At 36.9% G+C, this 13718-nt stretch overlaps 1 protein-coding gene across 1 annotated transcript in view; it reads left to right on the top strand.

The window, feature by feature from the left end:
• Positions 1-13718, top strand: part of SLC9A9 (solute carrier family 9 member A9) — a 248132-nt gene that overhangs the window by 118444 nt on the left and 115970 nt on the right. Inside the window, 1 exon segment of the mRNA XM_032225596.1 lies at positions 12663-12776. Coding sequence (XP_032081487.1) covers positions 12663-12776 — 114 coding nt within the window.

The raw sequence follows: 13718 nt of genomic DNA, 5'->3' as shown, positions 1-13718 counted from the left end.
ATTTTACCTAGACAGATCGTTTCAAATTTTAGTCTAATCTCCCCTCTCTACAAAAGAACATACTGGGTAATTTATAAAGTTTCAAGGATTAGATTTAAATCATCCTCATGTCTTGAATATAAGTAGTGTCGGGAATAATTAAAAACAAATGATTTGCTGTTGCAAGGAGATTAACAGTCAGACATTTATTCATTGGAAATGAGAAGAATGTGGATGTATGCCAAATATATCCTCTGAATAAATGTGCCAAAAGTTCTTAAAGAAACTCTAGTGGTTAACAGAATCTTTTACAAAAGTGTAGCAAACATATATTTTTACATGAACCTATATTAAATTTTTATGATCATATATTTTATTTATTAACCCAAAAATGTTTATACACATTGTTACACACACAACGCTCTTGTGCATATTGAAACACACCCTGTTCAATTCAAGAGAGGCAGCATATCTTCCTAGAGGAACTATCATAGTGATCTGCTAAAACACTAAAGTAGTGTAAAATTAAGGAAACTTTGGTGTAACTCAGAACATGAAATTGCAGAAGAAACAATTAAATTTTGCTGTTTTTTCAGAGCAGTGCTTCCAACTTTTAACATATTGTTACAAAAATAGGAAGAGGAAACAAAGTTATTCATCTGCTGGAAGTGATGGAACATAATATAAACTTGGTATGTACGATGCAATATATGTGTTATTCAATATGCTAGCCACTGAAAGAATAGAATTTCTGTACAGATAATACTATATATCTATAGTATAAGTATACTATACTGCAGTGTTTTTCAACCTTTTTTGTGCAAAGGCACACTTTTTTCATGAAAAAAATCACGAGGCACACCACCATTAGAAAATGTTAAAAAAATTTAACTCTGTGACTATATTGACTATATATAAAGTAATTTTCCCATGGCACACCTTACACTATGTCACGGCACACTAGTGTGCCGCGGCACAGTGGTTGAAAAACACTGCTATACTGTACTGTACTATACTATACATATATTGTTAGCAGAAATATATCTATTTCTATTGATTTAAATGTTTGTATTTCAGGGTTTTGATAAAGAGTGAGAGAAGGAAAAAAAGTGCTGTGCACATTTTATAAAGATATATACCATTTTATGGTATAAAAATACAGCACATTCCCAAATTATGTTTCTTGTCACCCCTTGTGCTCTTTGAATTCTGAATTCTGCCAAACACCTTCACAATGTCTCACTGTAACTTCTATAGTTTTAGCTTTCACTCTAGACACCCTTCTCCTTACTAGGGGAAAAATAATTATTCTAATCATCAGGCACAGATGGAATCTTCACACACACTAAATAGGTCACACAACCATCCAATAAGCAGATCATATTCTTTTTTTAAATATTGCACTCTATATCTGCAGATATATATTTCCAGAGTCTCCATGATCTTTTGTTAATTTTATTCTTCAACACTAGCATATGTTTAACTCTTTGACCCATCCTGAACTTTTGTATCATTCCTATCCATTTTTTTGTGTTACCTAGCCAAACATTTCCTTCTCCTGGATTGTATTGCATTGCATTGATCAGAATTTTGCAGTTTTGTTTGTTTGTTTTGTTTGTTTGTTTGTTTGTTTGTTTGTTTTATTGAGCTTGTATGCCGCCCACTCCCGAAGGACTCCGGGCGGCTTACAATAAAACAAGGGAGGGGGATAATACACAAGACAACATATTAAAATATACAACAGTCACAATTTCCGAGGGGCTGGATATTTCGAAAGCCCCCTGGCCTGCTGGAGCAGCCAGGACTTAACAGCTTTGCAGAAGGCCGGGAGGGTAGTGTGGGTCCGGACCTCCACGGGGAGATCGTTCCAGAGGGCTGGAGCTGCAACAGAGAAGGCTTTCCCCAGGGGAGTCGCCAGCCGACATTGGCTGGCAGATGGAATCCGTGTGATCTAATTGGTCTATGGGAGGTAATCGGCAAAGTTTTTCCCCTAATCCCTCTCTGGTTCTTGCATGGTTTCCAACTTTGACATTGCAGTCTCCAAACAGAAGCAGCACATCTTGCTTTTATGTTCCGTCCATTTTAGTTTGAATTTGACCCTCAAACTCATCAGTTTTATCTTCATCTGTATCAGTGGTTGAAGCATAAGCTTGGATAACATCATATTAATGGAATAGGGATGAAGTCTAATTGATAATAATTCAATAACTAAAAGACCATTTAGTTTTGGCTATATTTAGCTTCCTGACTATGAACACAATGCTATTCTTTTTTCTTTCAATGTACTAAGTAATAAATATATGATAATCTTATGACTGAAAGTGTACAATTTCAGTCAATTTCCATTTGCCGATGCCTAACATGTTATTATGTAATTGACTCATTTTACCTATCATTAGGTTGTGTTTTTTCCACATCCGTGCTTTTCCCATACAGTCCATATTTCTACTGTAATTATCTCTTAGCAGGTTTTCTTTCTTGCATGGCATCATCAGCAACTAGATGTCCCAAAGGCTTGAATCAAGTCATATCATAAACATCATTTTTATTCTGGAAGATCCACAATGTTCCTCAAAAATGCATTGCTTGATATCTGACCTGAGGGACCCATCATCTGGCACCATGCAGTCAATTATTTTATCTTGTCCAACTATGTGGTTTTCTTGGTCAAATTGGGTTACCATTGCCTTTTCCCGCACAATGTGAAATAATGGCATTGTCTTTGTAACTGAAGTGATATCCACATATATCACTGCTGTCCAATATAGGTCCTGTTTGCTTTAGCTTAGCAGCTGGGATGACCTTCATGCCTTGGCTGACCTTGCTGAGATTATATTCTTAGCATACACTTCCACCATTTTTATTCACCCCTCCTAACATCTTCTAATCCCTGGTAAAGGTAAAGGAGTCCCTGCAGATTTTACTCTTCCAGTTATTGTGGACTATAGGGGGCAGTGCTCATCTCGATTTCAAGACCATTGAGCCAGCGCTGTCCAAAGACATTTAGGTGGTCCCATGGCCAGCATGACATCATGGAATGCTTACTTTCCCACCAAAGTGGTGCCTATTTTTCTAACTGCATTTGCATGCTTTTGAACAGCAAGGTTGGCAGGAGCTGGGGCAAGAACAGGAGCACATCCCATCACATGGCATTTGGGTCTCAAACCTGGGCTGCCAGGTTTCCAACTGACAAACCCAGCATCTTAACTGCTGAGCCACCACATCACTCTCCTATCCCCTGGATAAGGAAATATTTATTTGTTTATTTATTATTTAAAACATAGCAGAATTTTCTGGGGGGAGGGGGAATCATCTATTCTCTTGTACAAAGGAACACTGAAAGCTCTTCAACCAAATGAAATATGTCTAGCACAAGAAAATAATCAAGGATTATCAGAGGCCCTGCAGAATTTGATGCAAGAGCCCTTCACCCCTATCTGTTCTTTTGCTCATTCCACCAAGAAAAAAAACCCTGCAATATTCATGAGGAGTAGAACAGTAAGATTTGAGGGAATTTCTTTTCATGCTGGCAGTTTCATAATTTTTATCTGCATTGAATTTTTTTAGTTCCAAAAGAAATATTGCTAGCAGTTCAAAGAAACATGTATCAGGTACAATTGCTTCCAACTGGCTTCACAAAAGATTTCACTATCTTTAAAATATTTTTAAATGTCCTTTAAATATTAATAACATTCTACAGATTGTTAAGGTGATAGATCACACTACAGAAGTGGCAGAGATCCCTGTAACTTGCTTGGCAACAGTAAGATGTAATTTTTAAAAAGTTGACCCAAATATACTCAATTCATTAGTCATAATCAAGTGGGAAAGAAAGGCAACCATGCCCTTTTTTCTCCTTCTGAGAAGAAGACAGTCTTGGTGGGCTTATGAAGAGATTCTTAAAGGGTCAAATGTGATTGTAGCATTGGTTTTTGTATGTGTACATATCAGCAGGGGATTGATGCAGTATACGCCATTTTTGCTCTTCCTCCTCTATACGACATCATCTGCTTACTCCTTCCTGGAGTTAGTATAGGAACATGGCAGCTTTACTTTCTTTGGAAATTTCAAAAGTCATTTTACTCAACACTTCCCTGAAGCAAATCACCCCCTTGAACCTTTGCCCTGGTTTAACATGCACAACACTCTAGCACTGTCAATAATATTATTAATTATTTTATTTCTGCAAATACTTAGGATCAGAATTGGGAAATTTCTGTTTTTTGAGTTTTGAGTAAGATACATGTTTAATTCTTTTTTTAAAAAAATAAGGGTTTTTAACTTAGAATACTCTTTAAATTTTTGTGCCTTGGAATGATACAAAACTGCACCAACAGTCATGGTCAGAGAAGTCATAAAAAGGAGGCTCAAGGATAGCTACTATAGCTGTTTATACCTAGCTTAGACTAACACCTGCTGAGAGATTTGCATTGTTGTATTGTGTTTGTTGAAGATTTAACAATTTTTCTCACGAGTGCACAGATCTAACTATTGTCTTTTTTAACTCATTCGTATTTTTAAAATATAAAAGCATGAATTGAACTACTGTTAAGTGTGGCTTCAAAGTACCTTGTACACGTGAAACTCGAAAAATTAGAATATCGTGCCAAAGTTCATTTATTTCAGTAATGCAACTTAAAAGGTGAAACTAATATATAAGATAGATCCATTACATGCAAAGCAAGGTAGTTCAAGCCGTGATTTGTCATAATTGTGATGATTATGGCTTACAGCTCATGAAAACCCCAAATCCACCATCTCAGAAAATTAGAATATTACATGCAATCAATAAAAAAAGGATTGTACATAGAACAATATCGGACCTCTGAAAGGTATAAGCATGCATATGTACTCAGTACTTGGTTTGGGCCCCTTTTGCAGACATTACTGCCTAAATGCGGTGTGGCATGGAATCCATCAGCCTGTGGCACTGCTGAGGTGTTATGGGAGACCAGGATACTTCAATAGGAGCCTTCAGCTCTTCTGCATTGTTCAGTCTCATTTCTCTCATCTTTCTCTTGGCAATGCCCCATAGATTCTCTATGGGGTTCAGGTCAGGCGAGTTTGCTGGCCTATCAAGCACAGTAACTTCATGGTTACCAGGTTTTGGTGCTTTTGGCAGTGTGGGCAGATGCCAAGTCCTGCTGTAAAATGAAATCAGCATCCCCATAAAGCTCGTCTGCAGAAGGAAGCATGAAGTGCTCTAAAATCTTCTGGTACACAGCTGCATTGACCCTGGACTTAATGAAGCACAGTGGACCAACACCAGCAGATAACATGGCTCCCACCACCTACTGTGGAAACTTCACATTGGACTTCAAGCATCTTGCAATGTGTTCCTCTCCATTCTTCCTCCATACTCTGGGTCAAACGTTGCTCTCATCAGAAAAGAGGACTTTGGACCACTGAGCAACAGACCAGGTCTGTTTTTCTTTAGCCCAGATAAGACGCTTCTGACGTTGTTTGTTGTTCAGGAGTGGCTTGACAAGAGGAATACGAAGCCCATGTCCAGGCTACATCTGTGCGTGGTGGCTCTTGATGCACTGACTCCAGCCTCAGTCCACTGACAATCCTCTCCAGGCTGCGGTCATCCCTGCTGCTTGTGCATCTTTTTCTTCCACGCTTTTCCCTTCCACGTAACTTTCTATTAATGTGCTTTGATACAGCACTTTGGGAACATCCAACTTCTTTTGCAATTACTTTTTTAGGCTTTCCCTCCTTATGGAGGGTGTCAATGATAGTTTTCTGCACAACTGTCAGGTCAGCAGTCTTTCCCATGATTGTGATTCCTATTGAACCAAACTGATAGACCATTTAAATGCTCAGGAACCCTTTCCTGGTGTTATGGCTTAATTAGCTGATTAGAGTGGGACACTTTGAGCCTAGAATATTGCACCTTTTCACAATATTCTGATTTTCTGAGATTGTGGATTTGGGGTTTTCCTGAGCTGTAAGCCGTAATCATCACAATTATGACAAATCACAACTTCAACTATCTTGCTTTGCATGTGATTAGTCTATCTCATATATTAGTTTCACCTTTTAAGTTGCATTACTGAAATAAATGAACTTTTGCACGATATTCTAACTTTTCGAGTTTCACCTGTATATTGGAAGCTGTTTCATGTAGAGCAGTGACCTTTCTTGCTGAGTGATTCTTAAATAAATTGTTCTAAGGTGGATATTTTGTTTCAGAATAAAATCCACCTTCTAAATGTTAATTTAATGAGCTGTGGTGGGTCAGTGGTTAGAATGCACTACTGCAAGCTACTTCTGCTGACTGCTGGCTGCAGTTCAGCAGTTCAATTTTCACTGGCTCAAGGTTGACTCAGCCTTCCATCCTTCTGAAGTGGGTAAAATGGGAACCCAGATTGTTGGGGACAATATGCTGACTCTGTAAATCACTTAGAGATGGCTGTAAAACACTGTGAAGAGGTGTATAAGTCTTCAGTGCTAGTGCTAAATATCTCTTTTTAATATTAGCAGCATGTTAAGAGAAAGCACATCTAAATCTGGCACTGGGAAAGTTAAGATTATAAACAGAATTCAGATACAAGATCATGAAACAATTAAAAATATCTTAGAAAATCATAAACAAGAATAAATTAGCTTTTGATCTGCTTTCCTGGTTTAAAAATACAATTACTCATTGGCAGTTTTAGAGTTTTATCAATATTATTTTCATATATGTTTTGCATCATTTACTTATTAATTCAGAGCTATAGATATTTTTATTTCTCAACCATTATGGAGAAACTATAGAACAATACTATTTCCTAGAATGTTCTGTATACTCTTACCTGTTTTTAAATTTTAGGGTGGTTCCAGTGGTGGGATTCAGCCTGTTTGCACCACTAAAACCAGTAGCTAATATTTTGCTGAGTTCAGTGAACCGGTTAGATGTGTTCTGGAAAATCTGTGTTTTCCAGAACACATCTTGTTTTCATTCAACTTCCTTCCAGGCAGGGAAAAAAACCCCTCTCCAAAAGTCCAAGAAAACTGTCTTAGTTTACAGCAGGCGATAGGGTGGTGCCTGCACATAAGGTGGCAGCTCAAACGCCAGCGGAGAGCCCGAGCCAGCTGTCCCACCAGGCTTTGTTTTCCCTGCAGGGTCCCCTCAGACAAGGAACTTAATTGCAAAATGCTTCCAATGCCAGAGATCCCCTCAGACATCCTGGCCAAAGAGAAAGGGGACAGCCAGTCAGGAGGCCAAAGGGTGTGTAAGGTCCCAGAGAAAACAGTGTAGCCACAGCATGTGCCAGGGATTCACAGCAGTGGGGACACACTGCACCTGCCACCACCTAAGCAGAAAGCTATCTGAATCTCACCTCAAGGCAGAGTAGTCTGCATTAAAAAGAATAACTCACACAAAATAAACTGAATTAGCTGCGCTGCAATGGAGAAATGGGCAACAGAGTGGTTGGTGCCAGGAAAAGAGGAGGGTGCTTTCTCTCTTTCTTCTCCCTGTTCCTCCTCCTTTTCTCATGCTGGCCACTTCATTTCCCATTTCTCCATTGTAGTGCAGTGCCCAAGATCCACTTTGATAAGGGTGGGTGGGAATTTACAACCAGTCGGCCCAAGGTCAGGTTGGCCATTGTGGGATGCTTATCCTGCATGTGTGGCAGAGCTGGAGGACAAGGATGGCCCACGCCTCCCACAACAGCCAATCTAACCCTGGGCAAACCGGTTGCTAAATTATTTGCATCCCACCACTTGGTGGTTCTGGATATTTTTGTAAGATCGTACTTGCCTTATGTAGAACAATTTATCTGTGGATATTATTTTATTCCTTCCAAATAATATAATTAGTATATGCTGAATATGGAATATATCTATAGAGTTCACATCAAAATATTGAATTTTAGAATTTCTTAAGATTATGTATAAAAATATGCAAGATTGTTAAAATATGGAAGATTGTTAAGTAAATAAACGGTTGTAAAAGGATATACGGTATATATAAACATACCAGATAGCAAATAGTCTTGTTAGACCTGTAGCCCTGATGGTTCAGTCAAAATTTTCACCAGGTTTTATGGGCTCAGCAGATGTAACACACACACACATTCCCTCCCCCAAACTGCAAAGCTTTAATGTCACCATCACAGTTGCCATATTGAATTTCTTGATCAAACTCTGTAGATATCCCTGTTGATATGTGGAGGTGCCATTTTTCACTATATACACCTGTTTTCAGCAGCTTGCAGCTTTTCTGGTTTCTTAAGTCTTTCAGGACTAAGACAATATTGGTGTTGTGTTATATTAATTTAGAATGTAACATCTAGCAGAAAAGGAATATTAGATTATGACATACCAGCAACAGGTGATAGCAGGTTTTTAAAAATTATGGAAACAAAATCATTATCCTGAACTGAAAAGTTGGCATAGAATGGATTTTGATATGTTAGGCTGAAAGTTTTTCTTTCAGCAAATGGATGATAAATAAATAAATTGTATTCTATCTCTTCAGAAATAGAATTGATTGCCAGAGGTTAGGAGAACTATAATAGCAAGACACAAGAAAATGTTATATTTATAAGATGCACTGAAGAGAGAATAAGAATGATTTTTTTTCTTTTGAACCATGAACAGTAACCTGTTCCATTAATCGAAATATAGGTGCAAAATAAAAAAAGTAAACCATTGTCTTAGTGATTTTGGGGGCAACTGGCTTGGAATGAAGACATGACTTCTTTCTAATGAACACAGACATAGCAGTGAATCCTTAAAACATACACAGCTCTATCTGTCAGTTCAGTGGTATAACAATAGAAAATTTGGCTTCAAAGTGTGCCTTTCCTTTTGTTGAAATCTACTTTTCTGTGCTTCCATGTCTTAAATAAGTGTATCATTAGATATATGTGTGTGAAGTATGTCAGATTTGAAAGATTTGAAATTCACTTCTACTAGCTCAGATTCTATTTTCTTTGGTCAGAAAGATTACATGCACCTTTATTCATAAACTATAAAAAAGAACACCGTAGCTAGTAACTTATAAATTTTGTATGAACATTCTCAGGTGCAAGTCATGTTCAAGTTGGAGAATTCAGATGACAAGTTTGTCACATGCAAATGGATACAAATAAATTCAATAAAGGAAGCCAATGCCTCTATAAGTAGTTGTTTCCACTATCATATTACTCATATTGTTAGGAAGAGTTTTCCTAAGATTTTTTTTTAATTACACAAAATTATCAAATAAACAAGTGAACGTAATGACCACCATACACACAGAAAAATAATCATAAAATCAGATCAGGTTATCTGGTGATCCACTTCAGCAAAGACTTATGATCCTAACTCCACATTCATTCATTGAAGTCATAAGTCAAGAACTACTTGTATATAAACAGGGAGCAAACAGTACCATTACTTGCACTGGTGATGTTATCTAGTTGACTAATGAAACATGTGCAAGCAAGCAACCAAGCTCAAAGAGTATAAAGGATCTATGGAGCAAACGAACAGAATCTGCCATGCAGTCCCATCATCTCCCAAGCACACAACCTGTGCCTTGGGTGGTTAAGATTGAGCTACAAAAATAATTTGGGAAGAAACAAATAACATTTTCACATTGAAAGAAAGAATCTCTTGTAAAGGAAAGAGGAGATTGAAATGCACTGTGGAGAGAGAAAGATAGGAGCTGAAGTTAGATTGGGAATAGGCAGAAAACATGGCTGGCAAACCAGTTGGGACTTAGACAGTGTTAGCTGATGAAAATATATGAATTTAGAATGGACTAAAGACCATTGAAGAGGGTTTCTGAGTGAAGAAAAGAACAACAACAAAGCTTCAAGGGTTCAGTGCACCCTGCATAGAATTCCTGAAGAAGAGAGATGATCTCAAAATCAATACTCTGCTAAGTTTATCTGAATCTCTTGATTAGTTCTAAAGAGTATTGAATATAGCTACCTTACTGACTTCAAAAGAAGAATCTTTTTACAAGCCGAGAAATAGCTAATAATTGAATGGAAGAGTAGTGAGAGTCACAAAGTGATCTGCTTTTAGTACACTCTTTATTTTGGCAGTTAAGCTAGGAAAAGGAAGGGGGATTTGAACTTCTGATTTTTTATTTGCTTTATAGAACCATATAACTGTAAAAGTAAACCTTCTGAAAGAAAAATCTTTTTATTTTGCAATGCTATAAAGAAAGAAAAAAATGAATTGCTTCACAAGATAGTTATGGTGCACTGGGTTCTTCTCTGTTTTTCACTTTAGGTTGATGGTATAGTCATAATTTTAAGTTGATTTAAAAGTAGTTTTATATCTCCCTCCACTCAATCTTTCATTTTCAAGCCAAAATATGCATGTTGTCTCATGGCATCAAAATTCAAAAAATATAGCATGAAGTCAACATTGCTGGAATCAAAGTATTCAATTGGAGTTGCTGAGGATATGTTTTAACACCTGTATAGTCATTCTGAGGATGATGTCATATTTGGCCATAAATAGCACATAAATAATTTCACATTTTGATCAACATGAAGAAAGTGAAGTATGTTGTCAGCTTCTTGTCTGGAGATCATAGTTTAATATATACCATAAAATAACTCTCAGATCGATATGGATGATTTCCCCATTTGACTCTACCGGTTATGAAGTTCACGAGTGCTTCTCTGCTAAATAAATGCAGTGGTGACGTACTTCCTTGAAACTAGCCATTGTTAAATCAAAGTAGATAAGACAAACTTATCTAAAAAGTAGGATAGTTTTCAGTGTTTATCCTTTGACCATAGTTTAAAAAGCACAGAGGCTGGGTCCATGTATCATACTACATCATGAGATGGTTTGTTTGATTTTTGCTTTGTCATTGTAAACCCAAATGTTGTGCTTTGGAAAGCATAGTTATAGTATAGTAGTATATGTGACTCACATCACTCTACCGTATTCAACAAACCCTGACTTAAAATCATGAGTTAATATTAAGTGCAAACTTATTACTTTGCGCCTGTGGGACAAATTTGCAAAGAGCTGCCAGTTCCTAGTGACATCCAGAAAACTCATGATATTAAGTCTAGAATTTCTACTTTTCCTTAATAAAAGTCTGTAATCTCATCCTGTTCCCTCCCCACCCCCCACCCCCACCCCCAAAGTGTGGTTGGATTTCTATAAATGTGTCAAGATGTGGTTTTTCCAACTGGTATTATAAAATATACATACACACATACATACACACACACCTTCTTTATGGATAGACAGTCTGTTTCAGTCTGAGAGCTGCTTTTTCTGGGAGAAGGTGGATACATAGAGATGTGACATCTGGAGCAGGCAAGGTTATGGTGAAAGAGAAAAAAAATTAGAAATAATATTTATGGATAGGATGCAATTTTCCAAGTACTCTGGATGTTCAGAAAAATATTGTAGTGCTTTAAACGTTTTCTGAAATTTAATATTGGTGCCATGTTAACATAATAGCTTCATTACGTACCACATTGGACAAATAGCTTCCAGGTGCATTAGGGTGGGCACAGATGTTTGGTTTATTCTCAGAACAAAACATTTTGAATTGGCTGTGTTCCAAATGAACATAATTTGAAAGGCCACACGATTAGGTGGGATGGCAGGTCATGTGGAGTGTTACCTACCGTTCAGCATGCTGAAAAATTGGCCAGATTTTGACAAAAACATTTTTTGAAAACATTCTTTAAAATCCCCCATAGGAAACAATAGAAGTAATTGTTTCCTAAGGGAACTTTAAAAACTATAATTACAAAAAAAAAGTGATTTGTGCTAGGTAACTACTGTTTCCATTATGATAAATACTGTGGTAGTCGATAACATTTTAGCTAGCAAATGAAATGTGTATATTGACGATTTTATAAAATTTTCAACTGGTTTTCTAACAGCACAGCTATCCCTGTATTTTTGTATGTTTGTTAAAAGACTTTTGCAGATTTGAAGTGGGGCAGATAATGTGGCTTGATTAATAAAACAGGAAAAAGACTTTGCACATTTTTACTCATATGTAGAGTACACTTGATACATGCTGCAGTAGAGAATAATGGCTATTTAAGCAGATTTCTAATTCACCTATTATTAAACATCCCATCCCCTGTTGGGTCATCATTTCAGAGATATTTTCTTATCTAAACAGAAAGAAACAGAATGACCTAGGGCACCCAAACAAGGGGGACAGGAGTAATCTCTGATTTCCTGCCAGTCTAAATATTGAGTCTCTTTGTGGGAATCTGGCAGGAAGCATCTCTCCTTTCCCTTCCCAGCAGGGAAGTAAGTGACTGCTGCTGGTTGGGGAGGGAACAAGGGATTATGAGAGTGACTTGGAAATTGTCACAAATTGTTGAAAATAAAGATTATGTTACCACAGTAGCCCAGTAGCAGCCAGTAGGACTGAAGCAGTCACAACTTTCCTTAATTTCAGTTCTTCGGAGTCTTGGATCCTGGATTTTGGACACAATCTGTATGTAAAGTACTTGGTTCAAAAATTGCTGTTCTAGAATGCAGCATTTTGCCCAGTTAAAGGTCATGACAAGAATTATAGTACTATACAGTGGACTAAACTACCTGTTTGTCATCTTGTTTATTGGAGCTTAATATTTTTAAAAAACTAAGCTGATTTGTGGAACATGAAATGAATGCCCAGTTTGATATGTTTACCTTGTCCCAACTAGTACTTGCTCATCTACTTTAACCTGGGTAATAATTTTGTTTCTCTCTTATTTCAGTTGTTCGAGTTCATGAACTTTTTGGCTGAGAATGTAATCTTTTGCTATATGGGACTAGCACTGTTTACATTCCAAAATCATATTTTCAATGCTCTATTTATATTTGGAGCATTTGTATCCTTTGTTTGAATAACAAGAAGTGCATAGTACAGCAAACATATGGCATAAGGTGTTTATTTTCATGATGAACAGATAAATTATATAATTAGAGATATAAACCATAATCCAGAGACCTCAATGCATATATAAAATGTTTTTGCTGTTTATTTTTTTCTGTGCAAGAATAGCCAATTCCTCCTCATACCATTCCTAGGAAGTGAAGATATACTATTGGCTTTACTCCTGACATCAGACATATTGCATGCCCCATGTTTGAAGACCGCCATTGGATGCATGGTCATTGAATAAACTGATACATGAACAACTGCTTGAATACAGATGTCCCTAAGTTAAAAACACGAATGATATACATGTGCTGTTCCAATGATTTAAATTTATTCATCCACAAATTATTATTATTTATGTGCCATCAAGTCATTGTTGACTTTTAGTGACCACATACATTTTCTCCATGATGATCTGAACTAAACCTGATATTTAGGTCTGCTAATGGTATTCATTATCTCTGTTCATCCATCTTGCTACTAGTCATCCTCTTCTTCCATTTCTTTCCATCTTTCCCAGAATTAGAACTTTCTGCAGAGAGAGAGAGGTCTTCCAAGTATGTCCAAAGTAGAATTTGAGCCTAGTCATTTGTGCCTTGAGTGAGAACCCTGGATTATTTGTTCAATGAGCTATTTTTGTTTGTTGGTTTTCTTAGCTGTATGTGGTATTCTCAGGAGTCTTTTTCTAACACCAAAGTTCAAAAGCATCAATATTCTTTTTTCTTCAAAGTCCAACTTTTGCTTTAATAGAATGTCACAGGGAATACCATAGTTTGCACAGTTCTGATCTTTGTAGGTATAGGCGTACCACTGCTTTTAAATGTATTTTCTAAGGCCTTCATGACTGCTTTACCAAGAATTAGTCTTTGGTGAATTTTTTGATTCACTTTGT

This window comes from Thamnophis elegans, chromosome 10 (genome assembly GCF_009769535.1).
Source record: "Thamnophis elegans isolate rThaEle1 chromosome 10, rThaEle1.pri, whole genome shotgun sequence".
In the NCBI taxonomy this organism is placed as follows: Eukaryota; Metazoa; Chordata; class Lepidosauria; order Squamata; family Colubridae; genus Thamnophis; species Thamnophis elegans.
Note: the sequence above shows the minus strand (reverse complement) of the source record. Positions and strands in the feature narration are given on the sequence as shown.